The sequence below is a fragment of the Salvelinus namaycush genome, chromosome 27 (genome assembly GCF_016432855.1).
Source record: "Salvelinus namaycush isolate Seneca chromosome 27, SaNama_1.0, whole genome shotgun sequence".
NCBI classification, from domain to species: Eukaryota; Metazoa; Chordata; class Actinopteri; order Salmoniformes; family Salmonidae; genus Salvelinus; species Salvelinus namaycush.
In genome coordinates, this window is record NC_052333.1 from 1766423 (window position 1) to 1790064 (window position 23642).

At 46.4% G+C, this 23642-nt stretch overlaps 1 protein-coding gene across 1 annotated transcript in view; it reads right to left on the bottom strand.

Annotated features, from left to right (window-relative positions):
* Window positions 1-22649, bottom strand: part of LOC120021991 (disks large-associated protein 2-like) — a 43607-nt gene extending 20958 nt beyond the window's left edge. Inside the window, exons 1-5 of the mRNA XM_038965795.1 lie at window positions 22613-22649; window positions 14655-15683; window positions 14410-14594; window positions 3653-3867; window positions 3330-3441 (exon numbers count right to left, since the gene is read on the bottom strand). Of these exons, the coding sequence (XP_038821723.1) occupies window positions 3330-3441; window positions 3653-3867; window positions 14410-14594; window positions 14655-15683; window positions 22613-22649 (1578 nt within the window). The remainder of the gene's footprint in view (window positions 1-3329; window positions 3442-3652; window positions 3868-14409; window positions 14595-14654; window positions 15684-22612) is intronic.
* Window positions 22650-23642: the final 993 nt, after the last annotated feature.

Here is a 23642-nt window from a genome sequence, read left to right on the forward strand (position 1 = left end):
GGCTGATTATCTCTACTCTGTCAGAGATACGAAGCAGAGACAGATCCTTACCAAGTACAGGCTGAGTGACCACCGACTGGCAATAGAAACCGGCAGACATAAAAAGACATGGCTACCCAAAGAGGAGCGTGTATGTGGTCACTGCACGACAGGGGAGGTAGAAACAGAGATGCACTTTCTCCTTTACTGTGAGAAATATTCCTCACCAAGAGAATCATTATTCACAGAAATGACTACATTTATTTCAAATTTCTACTTATTAAACCCAGAGGAAAAACAACAAATACTCATACCATACCAGTACTGAAGAGGAACAATATGTATTTGACAGAGAGAGAGAGACAGAGAGTGAAACAGAGACAGAGACAGAGACAGAGTCACTGGTACTTCCTGCTTTAGTTTTTACTTGTAAGTAATTATCGTCAGATTTGCCAAACGGAGGGTGAGAGCTTTGTATAAGTGTGTGGAGTAGGTTTTTCAGGTGGTCTAGAAATTGTTTTCCCTCTGGTAGTGCGACCAAAACGGATTTAAGTTTTGTGGAGGATGAATCAGAATTAGTTGGGTAACATAGATAAATAAGATGTTTTATTGACATAATATGCTTATGTGAGATACTTGTCATCAGAATGTCTCCCTTTGGACTATACTGTTGCACTTTAGCCTTCTCAGCTGGGGCTCAGTCACTTGGAGCCCAGAGAGGGGAGAGGTCAGGCTTGTCTTTTACATGTCTCTGGTAATATGCAGAATATCAGAAAGGGAGAGGTCAGAATGGAACATTGTCTTCATATGTGAATGTATCTGTTAAACCATGTGAAGGGATGGCGTGATTAAGGGGGAACCAATTATTTCTTGGCTCCACAATGTCTGCGCAAGTCACTCCCCTCAGTGAGCTTGTCCAGGAGTGGGGAGAAGAGGGGGTTTACTTGAGATGGGAGAATATAGAGTTGACAATTGATATATGCCATTGGATGAGGTAATGTTTTGGTACTATGAAGTACCAGGAACGAGATTAGAACCTCGTTTTAGAGACCAAACAGTGATAATTTATAGCGAATGCAATCTCGCTAAGGGATACTCCTTTCTCAAGTAAAAGGCCCTTTGTGAAGTTTCTGAGATCTGTTCCTAAGATCTGTGGTTCGTCATGTAAGTTGAGAGCGGTGAATCTTTGCTATAAAAGATCTCAGTTGCCATTACGTTGACACTCTCAACTTTTCATAAGAAATAGTGAATTGTTGAAAGTCAAATGCTATTGCAAAGCTTAATTATTATTAAAGGTGAAGTTTAAGTTTAACTCTGACTGGTGTGTGGTTTGTAACTCTCCTCGTTTGGTAATACAGGAAATTGCCACGACAGTTTGCCTGCATTAACTTTTTAGGGATAAGGGGCAGCATTTTCACTTTGGATGAATAGCGTGCCCAAATTGAACTGCCTCCTACTCTGTTCCAGATGCTAATATATGCATATTAATATTACTATTGGATAGAAAACACTCTGAAGTTTCTAAAACTGTTTGAATTATGTCTGTGAGTTTAACAGAACTCATATGGCAGGCAAACTTCCAAACAGGAAGTGGAAATTCTGATGCTGGTCGATATTCAACTCATCGCCTGTTCAAATACCAGTAAGATATGGATCTGTTTGCACTTCTTACGCCTTCCACTAGATGTCAACAGTCTGTAGAACGTTGAATGAAGCTTATACTGTGTTGTGGGGCCGGATGGGAGGTGTTTGAGTCAGTGGTCTGGCAGATTGCCAGTTCTTGGTCAAGCGCTTTCCTCATGATATCGCCTTGCGTTCCATTACTTCTACAGACACGAAGGAATTCTCCGGAATGTTATTGGACATATATGATAACAACATCCTGAAGATTGATTCTCTACTTAGTTTGACCAGTTTATTCGAGTTGTAATATAACATTTTGAAGTTTTCGTCCGACGTTATGCGTGACTTGCACAAGCGTTTGGATATGTTTACTAAACGCGCTAGCAAAAGTATCTACTTGGACATAAATAATTGACATTATCGAACAAAACAACAATTTATTGTGGAACTAGGATTCCTGGGAGTGCATTCTGATGAAGATCATCAAAGGTAAGGGAATATTTATGATGTAATTTCGTATTTCTGTTGACTGTTGACGTATTTCTGTTTTTTTATATCTGAGCGCCGTCTCAGATTATTGCATGGCGTGCTTTTTCCGTAAAGTTTTTTTGAAATCTGACACAGCGGTTGCATTAAGAACAAGTGTATCTTTAATTCTATGTAAAACATGTATCTTTCATCAAAGTGTATGATGAGTATTTCTGTTATTAGATGTGGCTCTCTGCAATTTCTCCGGATATTTTGGAGGCATTTCTGAACATGGTGCCAATGTAAACTAAGATTTTTGGATATAAATATGCACATTATCGAACAAAACATACATGTATTGTGTAACATGATGTCCTATGAGTGTCATCTGATGAAGATCATCAAATGTTAGTGATTCATTTTATCATAATGTTGACAGAACGTTCTAGAACGACCACTAGGAGCGCTGTTTCTGGATGATAATTTTCTTGTTTGCTTTATATTTGAGTGTGATCTTATTGCATCACATCGGTCTGTGCTGGTAAATAGACGGCTATGAACAAAAATATATATAGATGAGAACTCTCTTGGTAGACAGTGTGGTCTACAGCTTATCATGAGGTACTCTACCTCAGGCGAGCAATACCTCGAGACTTCCTTAATATTAGACATCGTGCACCAGCTGTTATTGACAAATATTCACAAAACCCCAGCCCTCGTCTTACCAGACGTAACTGTTCTGTCCTGCCAATGCACGGAGAACCCAGACAACCGTATATTATCCGTGTCGTCGTTCAGCCATGACTCGGTGAAGCATAAGAGATTACAGTTTTTAATGTCCCGTTGGTAGGATAGTCTCTAAACAGAGATCATCCAGTTTATTCTCCAGTGATTGCACGTTGGTCAATAGAACGAATGGTAGAGGACGGTTACCCACTCGTCAACAAATTCTCACAAGGTACCCCGACCTCCACCCGCTGTATTTCCGTCTTTTCTTTACGAGAATGACGGGGATTTGGGCCTGGTCTCGGAGGAAGCTGTGTATCCTTCGCGTCGGACTCATTAAATAAAATATCTTCGTCCTGTTCGAGGTGAATAATCGCTGTTCTGATGTCCAGAATCTCTATTTGGTCATAAGAGACGGGTAGCAGCAACATTATGTACAAACCAAGTTACAAACACAGTTGGTTAGGAGCCTGTAAAACAGCTAGCGATCCCTGCAGGCGCCATTATCCGTAGCAGCTCTGAAAGTGTCTTACCTGTGAGCTGGTCAAAGAGCGTGTGTAGCTCCGAGAGCGTGCATGACTTTTGGGCTTGGTTCGGCTGTTAGCGTAGGGTAGAGTAGAATCTACACACTCCTTACATGAGTACCTACACACACACACACACACGCACACACACACACACACACAGACACACACACAGACACACACACACGCACACACAGTAAAATTAGATTAACAGTCAACCTCCAGCTCCTCCAACTCAATCATTTCCATCTTCCTCATCATCCTCATCATCATCAACAAGGTGACAGATTTCATACGTGATGGTAGTATGACACCCCCCCTCCTCCCCTTACTTGGTGGTGGATGACCTGTGGTCCATGCTGACAGAGCGTCTGAAGGCCTCTCTCTGGGCGATGATGGTGGTTTTAGGAGAGGCTTTAGGACTGGCGTCAGAGTCCTGACTATCATCGTCTCCCATGGCCTTGACGTAGCTGCCGCTCCGCATGCGCCTGCAGGGGATCTCCCCCCCTCCGTCAGGACCACCCCACTCCACCCCGTCTGACGGGACCTGGACACACACACACACGCACACACACACACAAAAATGTAAATGTATGAACACACAAAAGTAGAAAGACACCCAACACACACACACACACACACACACACACACACACACACACCACACACACCCAACACACCACACACACACACACACACACACACACAACACACACACCACACACACACCACACACACACACACACACACACACACACACAACACACAAACACACCCAAGACACACACACAAACACACCCAACACACGCACACACACACACACACACACAACACAGCGCCAACACACAAACACGCGCACACACGCACACACGCGCACACACGCACACACGCACAACACGACACACGCACGCACACACGCACACACACACACAACACACACACACACACACACACACACACACACACCCACACACACACACACACCCAAGACACACACACAAACACACCCAAGACACACACACAAACACACCCAACACACCCACAATACACACACACACACACACACACACGCGCACACCACAACACTGCGCACACGCACACAGCGCACACACGCACCACAGCACACACGCACGCCAAACGCACACAACGCACACGCGCACACACCACCAACACCACACACACACACACACAACACACACACCACCACACACACCACCACCAACACCCCACACACACACACACACACAACACCACACACACACACACACACCACACACACACACACCAACACACCACCACACACACACACACACAACACACACCACACACACACACACACACAAACAACACCAAGACACACACACACACACACAGAGGGAAAGAGAGACCCTTGGTAGTGACACATTCATCACATGCATTAAAAAAAATAATTAATAGCTATAGTTATTTTGTTAAATCCATTTTTTAAAGTTAAAAAGTGTTAGATCACATTCCATCCATTGAACATCGAGACATCGACAATAACACTATTACTAGGCTTTTGGACAAACCTAGGGACTTTTCCAGAAAACCCCGTTTAAAGATTCCCAGAATAAGGAAGGAATAAACAGGAAGTCCTTTCTGAAAAGCCGGGAACTTTGAGGAAAGTTACCTGATTTAAAAAAAATACCTTATAGGCTTAACTCTTTTATGCGGCAAGAGGTTTAGACAGGGCAAGAGGTTTAGACAGGGCAAGAGGTTTAGACAGGGCAAGAGGTTTAGACAGGGCAAGAGGTTTAGACAGGGCAAGAGGTTTAGACAGGGCAAGAGGTTTAGACAGGGCAAGAGGTTTAGACAGGGCAAGAGGTTTAGACAGGGCAAGAGGTTTAGACAGGGCAAGAGGTTTAGACAGGGCACGAGGTTTAGACAGGGCAAGAGGTTTAGACAGGGCAAGAGGTTTAGACAGGGCAAGAGGTTTAGACAGGGCAAGGTTTAGACAGGGAAGAGGTTAGACAGGGCAAGAGGTTTAGACAGGGCAAGAGGTTAGACAGGGCAGAGGTTTAGACAGGCAGAGGTTAGACAGCAAGAGGTTTAGACAGGGCAAGAGGTTTAGACAGGGCAAGGGTTAGCAGGCAAGAGGTTTAGACAGGGCAAGAGGTTTAGACAGGGCAAGAGTTTAGACAGGGCAAGAGGTTTAGACAGGCAAGAGGTTTAGACAGGGCAAGAGGTTTAGACAGGGCAAGAGGTTTAGACAGGGCAAGAGGTTTAGACAGGGCAAGAGGTTTAGACAGGGCAAGAGGTTTAGACAGGGCAAGAGGTTTAGACAGGGCAAGAGGTTTAGACAGGGCAAGAGTTTAGACAGGGCAAGAGGTTTAGACAGGGCAAGAGTTTAGACAGGCAAGAGGTTAGAAGGGCAGAGGTAGACAGGGCAAGATGTTTAGACAGGGCAAGAGGTTTAGACAGGCAAGAGTTTAGACAGGGCAAGAGGTTTAGACAGGGCAAGAGGTTTAGACAGGGCAAGAGGTTTAGACAGGGCAAGAGGTTTAGACAGGGCAAGAGGTTTAGACAGGGCAAGAGAACGAGGCATCCCTTTCTATTGAATCAAGATGTCCTTCTAATCTATACCAATAACACCACGGGGGAATCAGGGTCTAAACACGCAATGTTCATTTCGCTAGTCAAATACTGTTAGCTAGTTAGTCAGTCTGGCTTGTGCAAACATGTGTACACACTCACGTACACACACACACACACACATGCACACGTCACACAGACATGCACACAACCACATATAGCATGTGTACACACATACACACACACAGACGCACGCTCATAAAGGCACTTACACACAGACAGGAGCATGCCGCACTGCACAGCACGAACGCCAGTTATGTGAGAGAAAGACAGGAAGAGAAAACGGAGACTTACAGAGAGAGAGAAACTCTGACAGCTTGAAAAACACTAATACAGAAAGAGAAGGAGAGCGTGAGCTAGAAGCAGACAGAGAGGAACACGGAACATCAGGCACACCCACTTATAAATACTGTACCCTCACATGTACGCACACACACAGAAAGGCTGACAGTAAATTATAGTATAGTATGGAATGGCATGGTATATTATATTATGGTATAGTATAGTATATTATATTATGGTATAGTATAGCAGTGTATAGTATATTATATTATGGTATAGTATAGTATATTACAGTATGGTATAGTATAGCAGTGTATGGTATATTATATTATGGTATATTATAATATATTACAGTATGGTATAGTATAGCAGTGTGTGGTATATTATATTATGGTATAGTATAGTATATTACAGTATGGTATAGTATAGCAGTGTATGGTATATTATATTATGGTATAGTATAGTATATTACAGTATGGTATAGTATAGCAGTGTATGGTATATTATATTATGGTATAGTATAGTATATTACAGTATGGTATAGTATAGCAGTGTATGGTATATTATATTATGGTATAGTATAGTATAATACAGTATGGTATAGTATATTATAGTATATTATGGTATAGTATATTACAGTATGGTATAGTATAGCAGTGTATGGTATATTATATTATGGTATAGTATATTATATTACAGTATGGTATAGTTTATTATAGTATATTATGGTATACTATATTACAGTATGGTATAGTATAGCATTGTATGGTATGGAATGGTATGGTATAGTATAGTGTGTTATAGTATGGTATAGTATAGTATAGTATGTTATGGTATGGTATATTACAGTATGGTATAGTATAGCATTGTATGGTATGGAATGGTATGGTATAGTATAGTATGTTATGGTATGGTATACTACAGTATGGTATAGTATAGTATGGTATGGTATAGTATAGTATGTTATATAATATTATGGTATAGTATATTATAGCAAGGTTAAGTATGATATAGTATAGTATGGTATAGTATTTTATGGTATAGTATCTTATGGTGTAGTATATTATAGGATATTACGGTAGAGTATTTAATAGTATGGTATAGTATATTATAATATGGTATAGGATATCGTGGAATAGTTTATTATAGTATGGAATAGCATATTATAGAATGGTATGGTATGGTAAAGTATAGTATGGTATATTATAGTACAGTATAGTATGGTATGACATGGTATTTGTAGTATGTTATAGTATAGTATGGTATGGCATGGCATATTGTACTATAGTATGGTATATTATAATATGGTATAGTATATTATGGTATCATATATTATGGTATGGTATGGAATGGTATAGTATATTATAGTATGGTGTGTTATAGAATAGTATAGTAGGGTATAGCATGGTATAGTATGGCACGGTATATTAAAATAGGGTATACTATAGTATGGTGTAGTATATTATGGTATGGTATATTATAGTATAGTATATTATAGCATGCTATAGTATAGTATAGTATAGTATGGAATGCTATATTATAGTATTGTATATTGCATTATAGTATGGCAAAATATATTATAGTACGGTATAGTATAGTATATTATAGTGTAGTATATTGTATTATGGTATGGTATATTATAGTATAGTATATTATAGCATGCTATAGTATAGTATAGTATAGTATGGAATGCTATATTATAGTATTGTATATTGCATTATAGTATGATATAATATATTATAGTACGGTATAGTATATTATAGTGTAGTATATTGTACTATGGGATGGTATATTATATTATGGTATATTATATTATAGTATAGTTAGGTATAGTATATTATATTATAGTATATTATAGTATGGTATATTATAGTATAGTCTAGTATGGAATGCTATATTATAGTATTGTATATTGTATTATAGTATGGCAAAATATATTATAGTACGGTATAGTATATTATAGTGTAGTATATTGTATAATGGTATGGTATATTATATTATGGTATATTATATTATAGTATGGTATGATATATTATAGTATGGTATAGTATATTATAGTGTAGTATATTGTATTATGGTATGATATAATATATTATAGTATGGTATAGTATATTATAGTGTAGTATATTGTATAATGGTATGGTATATTATATTATGGTATATTATATTATAGTATGGTATGATATATTATAGTATGGTATAGTATATTATGGTATAGTATGGTACAGTATAGTATGGTATGGTATACTATATTATAGTATGGTGCAGTATAGTATAGTATGGTATGGTATAGTATATTATGGTATAGTGCAGTATTCCATGGTATGGTTATATGGTATAGTATGGTATGCCCTAGTATTTTATAGTATGGTAGACTATAACATAGTACGGTGTATTATAGTATGGTATGGTATAGTATGGTATGCCCTAGGGGTTTATAGTATGGCATTGTATAGTATAGTATGGTATAGTATACTATAGTATAGTATAGTATAGTGTATTATGGTACAGTATAGTATATTATAGTATGGTATGCCCTAGTATTTTACACTATGGTGTGGTATGGTACCACATAGCCACCGTGCTTCTACACCTGCATTGCTTGCTGTTTGGGGTTTTAGGCTGGGTTTCTGTACAGCACTTCGAGATATTAGCTGATGTACGAAGGGCTATATAAAATAAACTTGATTTGATTTGATAGTATACTATAGTATGGTATGGTATAGTATATAATGGTATGTTTTAGTATATTATGGTATGTATGGTATAGTATATTATACCAAAGCATTGGTGAATACTTGTTTTTGATTGGCTAGAAGAGCGTTCTAGAATGGACATTAAACCAGATAACAGGACAGTTGGAAAAGATATCATGACTCCTTGCAATCGTGATGCAATAAACACCCACACATGCAGACTGCACTTAATACAAAGTCACAGAAAGATAAACCAACAACCACACAAACTGAACTTGAATACAACGAGGAAAAACTTAGCTTGCATTTATTTGTTTATGGAGAGACGTGTTTTTGGGGCATCTGATGACTTAATGTGGTGAGTGACGAACATTAATTTCTCTGGTTCCTACTGTTGCAGTCATGATGTTTAGTTTAGTGTTGCTATGATGTCATATCCTCCCTCATGTTTCTAGTTTATTGTTGCTATGATGTCATATCCTCCCTCATGTTTCTAGTTTAGTGTTGCTATGATGTCATATCCTCCCTCGTGTTTCTAGTTTATTGTTGCTATGATGTCATATCCTCCCTCATGTTTCTAGTTTAGTGTTGCTATGATGTCATATCCTCCCTCATGTTTCTAGTTTAGTGTTGCTATGATGTCATATCCTCCCTCATGTTTCTAGTTTAGTGTTGCTATGATGTCATATCCTCCCTCATGTTTCTAGTTTAGTGTTGCTATGATGTCATATCCTCCCTCATGTTTCTAGTTTAGTGTTGCTATGATGTCATATCCTCCCTCATGTTTCTAGTTTAGTGTTGCTATGATGTCATATCCTCCCTCATGTTTCTAGTTTAATGTTGCTATGATGTCATATCCTCCCTCATGTTTCCAGTTTAGTGTTGCTATGATGTCATATCCTCCCTCATGTTTCTAGTTTAGTGTTGCTATGATGTCATATCCTCCCTCATGTTTCTAGTTTAGTGTTGCTATGATGTCATATCCTCCCTCATGTTTCTAGTTTAGTGTTGCTATGATGTCATATCCTCCCTCATGTTTCTAGTTTAGTTTTGCTATGATGCCATATCCTCCCTCATGTTTCTAGTTTAGTGTTGCTATGATGTCATATCCTCCCTCATGTTTCTAGTTTAGTGTTGCTATGATGTCATATCCTCCCTCATGTTTCTAGTTTAGTGTTGCTATGATGTCACATCCTCCCTCACATTTCTAGTTTAGTGTTGCTATGATGTCATATCCTCCCTCACGTTCCTAGTTTAGTGTTGCTATGATGTCATATCCTCCCTCACGTTTCTAGTTTAGTGTTGCTATGATGTCATATCCTCCCTCACGTTTCTAGTTTAGTGTTGCTATGATGTCATATCCTCCCTCACGTTTCTAGTTTATTGTTGCTATGCTGTCATATCCTCCCTCGTGTTCCTAGTTTAGTGTTGCTATGCAGTCAAATCCTCCCTCGTGTTCCTAGTTTAGTGTTGCTATGCAGTCAAATCCTCCCTCGTGTTCCTAGTTTAGTGTTGCTATGCAGTCAAATCCTCCCTCGTGTTCCTAGTTTCACCAGCTGTTTTCAGCAACGGGTATTTTTGAATTCGGTTGTCGTATTGGCAGGTTTCCTAGCAGCAAACTATTTAGCTAGCTTGTAGCCTTGTGTTTGATATGGAATACGATCTCCTCGTAATGAACAGTCCGTGTTGACTAATGTCCTGACGGGAAGGCTAACTTTTCTAAATATGTCAGGCAAAGTACGTTCATCTCTAGGAGACAGAACACGTCTCCTTCCTGAGCGGTATGACGGCTGCGTGGTCCCATATTGTTTATACTTGCGTACTATTGTTTGTACAGATGAACGTGGTACCTTCAGGCATTTGGAAATTGCTCCAAAGGATGAACCAGACTTGTGGAGGTCTACAATTTTTTTTCTGAGGTCTCTGCTGATTTCTATTGATTGTCCCATGATGTCAATCAAAGAGGCACTGAGTTTGAAGGTAGGCCTTGAAATACATCCACAGGTACACCTCCAATTGACTCAAATGAAGTCAATTAGCCTATCAGAAGCTTCTAAAGCCATGACATGATTTTCTGTAATGTTCCAAGCTGTTTAAAGGCACAGTCAACTTAGTGTATGTAAACTTCTGACCCACTGGAATTGTGATACAGTGAATTATAAGTGAAATAATCTGTCTGTAAATAATTTTTGGAGAAATTACTTGTGGACGCTGATGTCCTAACCGACTTGCCAAAGCTATAGTTTGTTAACAAGATATTTGTGGAGTGGTTGAAAAACAAGTTTTAATGACTCCAAAATAGTGTATGTAAACATCCGACATCAACTGTACTTATGTACATGTGATATACATTTCTAAAAAACATTTATTACTGCTGGAGAGGGTTAGCTGGAGTAGGAGGGGGAGGGGGAGGGAAATGACTTTACTGCTAGAGAGGGTTAGGAGGTGGAGGAGGAGGGACATTACTTTACTGCTGGAGAGGGTTAGCTGGAGTAGGAGGGGGAGGGGGAGGGAAATGACTTTACTGCTAGAGAGGGTTAGGAGGTGGAGGAAGAGGAGGAGGGGGAGGGACATTACTTTACTGCTGGAGAGGGTTAGGAGGTGGAGGAGGAGGGACATTACTTTACTGCTGGAGAGGGTTAGGAGGTGGAGGAAGAGGAGGAGGGGGAGGGAAATGACTTTACTGCTGGAGAGGGTTAGCTGGAGTAGGAGGGGGAGGGGGAGGGAAATGACTTTACTGCTAGAGAGGGTTAGGAGGTGGAGGAGGAGGGACATTACTTTACTGCTAGAGAGGGTTAGGAGGTGGAGGAAGAGGAGGAGGGGGAGGGAAATGACTTTACTGCTAGAGAGGGTTAGGAGGTGGAGGAAGAGGAGGAGGGGGAGGGAAATGACTTTACTGCTAGAGAGGGTTAGGAGGTGGAGGAGGAGGAGGAGGAGGAGGAGGGGGAGGAGGGACATTACTTTACTGCTAGAGAGGGTTAGGAGGTGGAGGTGGAGGAGGAGGAGGAGGAGGGGGAGGAGGGACATTACTTTACTGCTAGAGAGGGTTAGGAGGTGGAGGAGGAGGAGGAGGAGGAGGAGGAGGAGGGACATTACTTTACTGCTAGAGAGGGTTAGGAGGTGGAGGAGGAAGAGGGACATTACTTTACTGCTAGAGAGGGTTAGGAGGTGGAGGAGGAAGAGGAGGAGGGGGAGGAGGAGGGGTAGGGGGAGGGAAATGACTTTACTGCTAGAGAGGATTAGGAGGTGGAGGAAGAGGAGGAGGGGGAGGGCAATGACTTTACTGCTAGAGAGGGTTAGGAGGTAGAGGAGGAGGAGGAGGGGGAGGGGGAGGGCAATGACTTTACTGCTAGAGAGGGTTGGGAGGTGGAGGAAGAGGAGGAGGAGGAGGAAGTGAAAAGCATTACATATCTGCAACTCATTTTCTTTACTTACTTTCAGATAGAGGGAAAACCAACGATGTTTTTTTAAGTGTACGTCCTTACTTCCTGTGGGTCCCCTGTGTGTTTCCTGTGTCTAAGGTAGTGTACTATATAGGGAATAGGGATCTGGTCTATAGTAGTGCACTATATAGGGAATAGGGATCTGGTCTATAGTAGTGTACTATATAGGGAATAGGGATCTGGTCTATAGTAGTGCACTATATAGGGAATAGGGCTCTGGTCTATAGTAGTGTACTATATAGGGAATAGGGATCTGGTCTATAGTAGTCTACTATATAGGGAATAGGGATCTGGTCTATAGTAGTGCACTATATAGGGAATAGGGCTCTGGTCTATAGTAGTGTACTATATAGGGAATAGGGATCTGGTCTATAGTAGTGTACTATACAGGGAATAGGGCTCTGGTCTATAGTAGTGCACTATATAGGGAATAGGGCTCTGGTCTATAGTAGTGCACTATATAGGGAATAGGGCTCTGGTCTAAAGTAGTGTACTACACTGCTCAAAAAAATAAAGGGAACACTAAAATAACACATCCTAGATCTGAATGAATGAAATATTCTTATTAAATACTTTTTTCTTTACATAGTTGAATGTGCTGACAACAAAATCACACAAAAATGATCAATGGAAATCAAATTTATCAACCCATGGAGGTCTGGATTTGGAGTCACACTCAAAATTAAAGTGGAAAACCACACTACTAGCTGATCCAACTTTGATGTAATGTCCTTAAAACAAGTTAAAATGAGGCTCATGTGGCCTCCACATGCCTGTATGACCTCCCTACAATGCCTGGGCATGCTCCTGATGAGGTGGCGGATGGTCTCCTGAGGGATCTCCTCCCAGACCTGGACTAAAGCATCCACCAACTCCTGGACAGTCTGTGGTGCAACGTGGCGTTGGTGGATGGAGCGAGACATGATGTCCCAGATGTGCTCAATTGGATTCAGGTCTGGGGAACGGGCGGGCCAGTCCATAGCATCAATGCCTTCCTCTTGCAGGAACTGCTGACACATTCCAGCCACATGAGGTCTAGCATTGTCTTGCATTAGGAGGAACCCAGGGCCAACCGCACCAGCATATGGTCTCACAAGGGGTCTGAGGATCTCATCTCGGTACCTAATGGCAGTCAGGCTACCTCTGGCGAGCACATGGAGGGCTGTGCGGCCCCCCAAAGAAATGCCACCCCACACCATGACTGACCCACCGCCAAACCGGTCATGCTGGAGGATGTAGCAGGAAATAGGGCTCTGGTCTAAGGTAGTGTACTATATATAGGGAATAGGGTGCCATAGGGCTCTGGTCTAAGGTAGTGTACTATTAGGGAATAGGGTTCCATAGGGCTCTGGTCTAAAGTAGTGCACTATATAGGGAATAGGGTGCCATTAGGGACGTAGCCTAAGTTATTATTGTGAAAGAAGCTTGATTGGTTTCTTATATATATATAGGTATAATATCAGTTAAAATAGCATGACACCATGTTGAAATGAGGCTCCAAAATACCCCCCCCCCCCCCCCCCCCCCCGCGCTATATTCAAATATCTGAAAAGCTCTTCTGTAAGAGTTAGATATGGAGAGGGCGTTTGACGTTTGGTCATTTGAGACAGTGTCTTTCTTTCCCAGAGTCAGGAAGCTGGATCTACACTGCCTACACATGGCGTGGAACATGGACTTAAACGCCACTTTGGACAAACTTTGATTTTGGAGTTAACAGACACTTTAAGGTCACTATTTCCCCTCATCTAATCTAATACGCAAACGCGTATTGCACAAAGTAACCTTCAACATTTTAACGGACATTATTCACGATGAAAGCTACAGGTGCAAACCTCCCTCCCTCCCTCCCTACCTCCCTCCCTTCCTACCTCCCTCCCTCCCTCCCTCCTTCCCTCGCTCCCTCCTTCCCTTCACCCTCCCTCCTTCCCTCTCACCCCTCCCTCCCTCCCTCCCTCCCTCCCTCCCTCCCTCCCTCCCTCCCTCCCTCCCTCCCTCCCTCCCTCCCTCCCTCCCTCCCACCCACCCACCCACCCACCCACCCACCCACCCACCTACCTGTAGGTAGTGAAAGGTCCTCTCCTTCAGTTTGTTCTCCAGCGGTACCAAGGCCTTGTCATAGCCTCCTTCTCCTCCTCCTCCTCCTCCTCCTCCTCCTCCTCCCCGGACAGACGATGGGTACACCTCTCTAGCCTGGCTGACCGTCATGGCCGACCATGTGCTCCTCTTCAGAGAGTGTTGCCCTGGCACTCCATGGTACCCTACCACTCCTCCTCCTCCTCCTCCTCCTCCCCCTCCACCACCCTCCCCCCCTGCCAGGGCCAGAGTGGTACAGGCCATGCACTCCCCCGGCCCGGGCCCTGGTGGTACACTCCCCTGCTTGGGCAGTTTCTTCATGGTCAGCTCCTGGATAGCAGCGTCCAGACTCTCGTGGCCCGTGGGGTACCCGCCTCGCCCGCCACCTCGACCACCTGGCCTGGTGTTGCCCCCGGTTACCAAGAAGCTGCTGTCACTATCGAGGTTGTCGTCGGAGCTCCACCACCCCGCAGTTCGGCTCCTGTGCCGCCGGCCGGAGGATTCGTGGCGCCCATCCCCGCTCTTGGAGCGCTCGCGGGACTTGCTGCGCCTCGCCGAGCGGGATTGGTGCCCCGAATTGTTGTGCCCGCCACCCTCCTCTCCTCCGCTCCTGGGCCCTCCTCCTCCTCTTTCTCGGTATTCCCCTCCTCGTGTACCGTTGTATTCCCTCTTCGACGGCGCCTCGAGGGAGTGGGACTTGGCGAAGAGTTTCTGGACTGAGTGAACCAGGTGGCGAATACGGGAGGGGCTCTCGCTGCGCTGCTCCGCCCCGCTGGCCCTCCTCTGGTACTGCAGGGTGTGAAACCCGTCAGGGTGGAAGGGAAGTGACTGATCCTGGAGGTTAGGAGGCATGCGGTGCATTTTACCCCCGTGACCCCCCACCGTGGACAGACAATCCTCACATGAGTCGTACAACTGCTGGGTCGGGGGGTGCTGGCTGGGGTGGGAGCGGGGGAACGTCCCCCCTCCAGAGTGGGCGTGGGAGCGATGCTCCAGAGCTTGGGGTTCTGGGGGACCGCCGGGGGGGTAGAAGGGGTGCCCCGCTCGGTCGTAGTGTTCAGAGGGGTGGCGGTGATACTCTCGGACGGAGCCAGGGCCCGGGCCGGGGTCACATTGTGTGTGCCCCCCGCCAGAAGAGTGCTGGGACAGGCTGCGGCTGACGTGATACCCCTTCATGGAGGAGACCGGGGGGGCATGGTGGGCCACCCGGGCCGAGAGGGGACGCTGTGGGCGCGACAGGGCTGCGCCGGACTCACCTAGCAAGGAGGAGAGGGAGAGAGAGAGAGAGACAGAGAGAGAGACAGAGAGAGCCAGAGGGAGCGAGAGAGAGAGAGAGAGAGAGAGAGACAGAGAGAGACAGAGAGAGAGACAGAGACAGAGACAGAGACAGAGAGAGAGAGAGACAGTGAGAGAGAGAGAGATAGCGAGAGAGAGAGAGAGAGAGAGAGAGAGAGAGAGAGAGAGCGAGAGAGAGAGAGAGAGAGAGAGAGAGAGAGAGAGAGACAGCGGGAGAGAGAGAGAGAGACAGCGAGAGAGAGAGAGAGAGAGAGATAGAGAGAGAGAGACAGAGAGAGACAGCGAGAGAGAGAGAGACAGCGAGAGAGAGAGAGACAGAGAGAGAGACAGCGAGAGACAGCGAGAGAGAGAGAGACAGCGAGAGAGAGAGAGACAGAGAGAGAGACAGAGAGAGAAAGAGAGAGAGAGACAGCGAGAGAGAGAGAGACAGAGAGAGAGACAGCGAGAGAGAGAGAGAGAGACAGAGAGAGAGACAGCGAGAGAGAGAGAGACAGAGAGAGAAAGAGAGAGAGAGAGAGAGACAGAGACAGAGAGAGACAGAGAGAGAGAGGAGAGAGAGAGAGCGAGAGAGAGAGACAGCGGGAGAGAGAGAGAGAGAGACAGAGACAGACAGAGAGAGAGAGAGAGAGAGAGAAGGAGAGAGAGAGAGAGAGAGAGATGGAGTTTGTTATCATTTCAATCCAGATTAATTGAGAGGAAGTAAAATATAAAGAAACACAGATTGCTCAACATCCAGGGGAAACAGATGTTGATAACATATTGAACAGTAAATGCACTTTTCCTAAATACATTTTTTATAGATTTTCCCAAACAAAGATAAATAATTTCCAGCAGTTAGAATGTATCTCGCCAGCTGTAATAAGCTGGAAGACCAAAAATACTCTCTTCATTAAATTCTGTGAGGATAAATCACACCTCAAAGAACCTTTTTTGATATCTCTCTCTATCTCTGTCTCTCTCTTTCTTACACCTCCCTCTCTCTCTCTCTCTTACCCCTCCCCCTCTCTCTCTCTCTCTCTATCTCTGTCTCTCTTTCTTACACCTCCCTCTCTCTCTTCTCTCTCTCTCTCTCTTTCTTACTCCTTCCCCCTCTCTCTCTCTCTCTCTCTCTCTCTCTCTCTCTCTCTCTCAAGCCTCCCACATGCTTCGGTTCGCCTGGCACCGAGACAAACTCGGCTACGCGAACCAAACAAGTGTGTTCCCTTTTAAAAGACCTTCGCTTGAAAAAAGAGACAAAAAAAGCGGCAATAGTACTGTTTGTCCATCTTGAGACGCCGTAGCCAGTGTACACTTCATCAAAATAGTCAGAATTCATCCATGATAATCTGTCATTAATTTCAATGTTTTTACAGAGGAGATCTTAGTGGTACAATTTTACATCTAACTAAGATGTTTGGTGCAGTATTTCTCAATTGAAATTTTTTGCATGAAAACGAATTGAATGACAACAAACACATTTAACCCTTGTGTGGTGTTCGGGTCTGTGGGACCCATTTTCAATGTTCACTCAAAGAAAAGTGATACAACTAATTACTTTTTCAACCTGAGACTCATTGACCTTGGCTCATTTTCTGTGAAGAACATACAAAATAACACATTTATAACACATGTGGTGTTCAGGTCCGCTGGACCCGAGAGTAATAAAAGTGTGGAAAAGTGTGTGTGTAGGTGAAAACAAGTAAACAGGAAACAAAAAGGTTTGCTGTGTGGTTTTATTCTGTCTTCCTCCTCCCTGGGCCTACTGTTTCAACATAGCACCAAGAACCTGTCTGTCAGTCTCCCTGTCTCCCTGCCTGTCTCCCTGCCTGTCTCCCTGCCTGTCTCCCTGCCTGTGTCTCCCTGCCTGTGTCTCCCTGCCTGTGTCTCCCTGCCTGTCTGTCTGTCTGTCTGCCTGTCTGTCTCCCTGCCTGTCTGTCTGTCTCCCTGCCTGTCTCTCTGTCTGTATCCCTGACTGCCTGTCTGTCTGTCTCCCTGCCTGTCTGTCTGTCTCCCTGTCTGTCTGTCTCACTGCCTGTGTGTCTGTCTCCCTGCCTGTCTCCCTGCCTGCCTGTCTCCCTGTCTGTCTGTCTGTCTGCCTGTCTGTCTGTCTGTCTGCCTCCCTGCCTGTCTGTCTGTCTCCCTGCCTGCCTGTCTGTCTCCCTGCCTGTCTGTCTGTCTCCCTGCCTCCCTGTCTGCCTGTCTGTCTGTCTCCCTGCATGTCTGTCTATCTCCCTGCCTGTCTGTCTCCCTGCCTGTCTGGCTGTTTGTCTGTCTGTCTGTCTGTCTGTCTGTCTGTCTGTCTGTCTGTCTGTCTGTCTCCCTGCGTGTCTATCTGTCTCCCTGCCTGTCTGTCTGTCTGTCTGTCTGCCTGTCTGTCTGTCTGTCTGTCTCCCTGCCTGTCTGTCTGTTTGCCTGTCCGTCTGTCTGTCTGTCTGTCTGTCTGTCTGTCTGTCTGTCTGTCTGTCTGTCTGCCTGTCTGCCTGTCTGCCTGTCTGTCTGTCTCCCTGCCTGTCTGTCTGTTTGCCTGTCCGTCTGTCTGTCTGTCTGTCTGTCTGTCTGTCTGTCTGTCTGTCTGTCTGTCTGTCTGTCTGTCTGTCTGTCTGTCTGTCTGTCTGTCTGTCTCCCTGTGTGTCTGTCTGTCTCCCTGCCTACAATACAATACAATACATTATTACAATACATTATTACAATACATTACAATACATTATTACAATACATTATTACAATACAATACATTATTACAATACATTATTACAATACATTATTACAATACATTACAATACATTGTAAAAAAAAATGCTGTATTTTCCCCCAACTACCACAGCCAGGTGTTAATTGGGGGAGGGAAACAACAAATAAATAGCTTTGCCTGTGTGTCTCCTTACCACAATCAATCAGTACGGCAACAATGATCTCTGCAGAGAGAGAAGCTAGTGTGGAAGGAACGTCTTCCACTTGGGAAGATCAAGAATTTTATATGAGGATCATGTCTCTGTCAATTCGGAGTCTAACAATGAGTTGTAAGGAGAGGATGAGATTGACCCTCAGCCAACCCCAGGACCAGCCAATCAGCAACCAGCCCCAGGACCAGCCCGTCAGCAACCAGCCCCAGGACCAGCCCGTCAGCAACCACCCCCAGAACCAGCCCGTCAGCAACCAGCCCCAGAACCAGCCGGTCAGCAACCACCCCCAGGACCAGCCCATCAGCAGCCCATCAGCAACCAGCCCCAGGACCAGCCCGTCAGCAACCACCCCCAGAACCAGCCCGTCAGCAACCAGCCCCAGGACCAGCCCGTCAGCAACCACCCCCAGAACCAGCCCGTCAGCAACCAGCCCCAGAACCAGCCCGTCAGCAACCACCCCCAGGACCAGCCCATCAGCAGCCCATCAGCAACCAGCCCCAGGACCAGCCCGTCAGCAACCACCCCCAGAACCAGCCCGTCAGCAACCAGCCCCAGGACCAGCCCATCAGCAACCAGCCCCAGAACCAGCCCGTCAGCAACAAGCCCCAGGACCAGCCCATCAGCAACCAGCCCCAGAACCAGCCCGTCAGCAACAAGCCCCAGGACCAGCCCATCAGCAACCAGCCCCAGGACCAGCCCCAGGACCAGCCCATCAGCAACCAGCCCCAGAACCAGCCCGTCAGCAACAAGCCCCAGGACCAGCCCGTCAGCAACAAGCCCCAGGACCAGCCCATCAGCAACCAGCCCCAGGACCAGCCAATCAGCAACCAGCCCCAGGACCAGCCCGTCAGCAACCAGCCCCAGGACCAGCCCCAGGACCAGCCCATCAGCAACCAACCCCAGGACCAGCCCCAGGACCAGCCCATCAGCAACCAGCCCCAGAACCAGCAACAAGCCCCAGGACCAGCCCATCAGCAACCAGCCCCAGGACCAGCCCCAGGACCAGCCCATCAGCAACCAGCCCCAGAACCAGCCCGTCAGCAACAAGCCCCAGGACCAGCCCGTCAGCAACAAGCCCCAGGACCAGCCCATCAGCAACCAGCCCCAGGACCAGCCAATCAGCAACCAGCCCCAGGACCAGCCCGTCAGCAACCAGCCCCAGGACCAGCCCCAGGACCAGCCCATCAGCAACCAACCCCAGGACCAGCCCCAGGACCAGCCCATCAGCAACCACCCCCAGGACCAGCCCATCAGCAACCAGCCCCAGGACCAACCCGTCAGCAACCAGCCCCAGGACCAACCCGTCAGCAGCCAGCCCCAGAACCAGCCCGTCAGCAACCAGCCCCAGGACCAGCCCCAGGACCAGCCCCAGGACCAGCCCGTCAGCAACCAGCCCCAGGACCAGCCCCAGGACCAGCCCGTCAGCAACCAGCCCCAGGACCAGCCCGTCAGCAACCAGCCCCAGGACCAGCCCCAGGACCAGCCCGTCAGCAACCAGCCCGTCAGCAACCAGCCCCAGGACCAGCCCCAGGACCAGCCCATCAGCAACCAGCCCCAGGACCAGCCCCAGGACCAGCCCATCAGCAACCAGCCCCAGGACCAGCCCCAGGACCAGCCCATCAGCAACCAGCCCCAGGACCAGCCCATCAGCAACCAGCCCCAGGACCAGCCCCAGGACCAGCCCATCAGCAACCAGCCCCAGGACCAGCCCATCAGCAGCCAGCCCCAGGACCAGCCCCAGGACCAGCCCGTCAGCAACCATCCCAGGACCAACCCATCAGCAACCAGCCCCAGGACCAGCCCATCAGTAGCCAGCCCCAGGAACAGCCCCAGGACCAGCCCATCAGCAGCCAGCCCCAGGACCAATCCCAGGACCAGCCCGTCAGCAACCATCCCAGGACCAGCCCGTCAGTAACCAGCCCCAGGACCAGCCCATCAGCAACCAGCCCCAGGACCAGCCCGTCAGTAACCAGCCCCAGGACCAGCCAATCAGCAGCCAGCCCCAGGACCAACCTGTCAGCAACCAGCCCCAGGACCAACCTGTCAGCAACCAGCCCCAGGACCAACCTGTCAGCAACCAGCCCCAGGACCAACCTGTCAGCAACCAGCCCCAAGACCAACCTGTCAGCAACCAGCCCCAGGACCAGCCTGTCAGGAGCCAATTCATCAGTAGCCTGCAGGAAGAGAAATATGGATGTCAAAAAATTGCCCAAGGAATGAGCCACCCCGCATGGCTGCCAATGTGCTAAGGATGTAACCAGGGCCGGCGGTTACTGATGTGCAGGACATAAAGTCTTCTTTTGAACTGTTCATCCCAGACACCATCCAGAAAATCATTCTGGACTGCACCATGTTGGAGGGAAGGTGTGTTTTTGGAGAGAGATGGAAGCAGATGGACCAAAATCATTTACATGCATACTTTGGGGATCGTATCCTTGTTGGTGTTTTCAGATCCAATGGGGAATCCACAGAATCCCTGTGGGATGCAAAAACTGGCAGATAACTTTTCCGTGCAACAATGTCTCAGGAAAACTTCCACATTATTTACAGGATTATCTGCTTCGATAACCGAGGCACCAGACCAGCTCGGTGGCAGAGAGACAAGCTAGCTGCAGTCAGGTCAGTGCAGAGAGACAAGCTAGCTGCAGTCAGGTCAGTGCAGAGAGACAAGCTAGCTGCTATCAGGTCAGTGCAGAGAGACAAGCTAGCTGCAATCAGCTCAGTGCAGAGAGACAAGCTAGCTGCTATCAGCTCAGTGCAGAGAGACAAGCTAGCTACAATCAGGTCAGTGCAGAGAGACAAGCTAGCTGCAATCAGCTCAGTGCAGAGAGACAAGCTAGCTACAAGCAGGTCAGTGCAGAGAGACAAGCTAGCTGCTATCAGGTCAGTGCAGAGAGACAAGCTAGCTGCAATCAGCTCAGTGCAGAGAGACAAGCTAGCTACAATCAGGTCTGTGCAGAGAGACAAGCTAGCTGCAATCAGGTCAGTGTAGAGAGACAAGCTAGCTGCAATCAGGTCAGTGTGGAGAGACAAGCTAGCTGCAATCAGGTCAGTGCAGAGAGACAAGCTAGCTGCTATCAGGTCAGTGCAGAGAGACAAGCTAGCTGCTATCAGGTCTGTGCAGAGAGACAAGCTAGCTGCAATCAGGTCTGTGCAGAGAGACAAGCTAGCTGCATGCAGGTCAGTGTGGGACAAGTGGGTGGACCACCTTCCCCTGTTTTACAACCCTGGGCCCAACATTTCTGTTGATGAGCAGCATATGCAGCTTATGGGCCGCTGCCCCTTCAGTCAGTACTGAACCCGCAAAATATGGAATCAAGATCTGGGCTGTGATACTGCTTCATTATATGCGTGGAACTTGCAAGTGTATACGTGGACGCCAGGTTGTGCTGGACGTGACACAGCGACTCTGTGGCCACAACATCACATGCAATAACTTTTTTACTTCTCACAAGCTGGGACAGGAGCTCCTCAAGAGGAAGCTGACGATGGGACAGGAGCTCCTCAAGAGGAAGCTGACGATGGGACAGGAGCTCCTCAAGAGGAAGCTGATGATGGTAGGAATAGTACGGAAAAAACAAGCCAGAGCTTCCAGCTCAGCTGTTGAATACACGGAACAGGCCTATCAATCAGAGCGGCAGGTAGCCTAGTGGTTAGAGCGTTGGACTTCTAACCGAAAGGTTGCAAGATGGAATCCCCGAGCTGACAAGGTAAAAACCTGTCGTACTGCCCCTTAACAAGGCAGTTAACCCACTGTTCCTAGGCCATCATTGTAAATAAGAGTATGTTCTTAACTGACTTAATAAATAAATATATTATTGTGTTCAAGGCCTATCAAAGTGCCAAAGAAAGGCAAAAATGTAGTACTGAGTACACTGCATAGGGATGGGAGAATCTGTGGCCGGGACATCAAAAACCAGAAATCATAACGGATTACAATGCCACAAAAGGAGGGGTGGACAATTTAGACAAGCTGGTGACTGGCTACAACTGCAAAAGAACCCTACGCTGGCCACTTGTGATATTCTTCAACATCTTGGACATCTCGGCGTACAACGTGTTTGTCATCTGGACGGCATTGAACCCAGATTGGAACAGAGGGAAGCTCCAGAGGAGACAGATCTTTCTCGGGGAGCTGGGCAAGACATTGGTAAGACCTCAAATCCAGAGGAGACGTCTCTTTCTCCAGGAGCTGGGCAAGGCACTGGTAAGACCTCAAATCCAGAGGAGACGTCTCTTTCTCCAGGAGATGGGCAAGGCACTGGTAAGACCTCAAATCCAGAGGAGACGTCTCTTTCTCCAGGAGCTGGGCAAGGCACTGGTAAGACCTCAAATCCAGAGGAGACGTCTCTTTCTCGAGGAGCTGGGCAAGGCATTGGTAAGACCTCAAATCCAGAGGAGACGTCTCTTTCTCGAGGAGCTGGGCAAGGCGTTGGTAAGACCTCAAATCCAGAGGAGACGTCTCTTTCTCCAGGAGCCGGGCAAGGCGTTGGTAAGACCTCAAATCCAGAGGAGGCAACATATCCCAAGGACCCCAGCTTCTACAGCCATGGTGAGGAGGATTCAGGAGGAGGATGCTGATGCCCCGTCCGCCCCGACCCACAGAACCAACAACTCCAATACCGGAAGTAAGTGTGAGTGATGTTGTTGCATGTGTGTGTCTGACTCACTCCTTGGTCTGATGCAATAAAATGCAAAACTTCTTGTAAATATGGGGGCGCTGTTTCCCCATTGGAAAAAAATCGTGCCCAAATTAAACTGCCTCGTACTCAATTCTAGATCGTACAATATGCATATTATTATTACTATTGGATAGAAAACACTCTCAAGTTTCTAAAACCGTTTGAATTATATCTGTGAGTAAAACAGAACTCAATCGAGGCTCTGTTCCAGGGGCTTCCTATTCAATTGCCTGAAATCTATGGATCTACATGCACTGCATACGCCTTCCACTAGATGTCAACAGGCAGTGAGAGGTGGAATGGGGTGTCTAGCTTGATCTGAGGCCGAACAAGAGCTTTTGGAATGACATGTCTG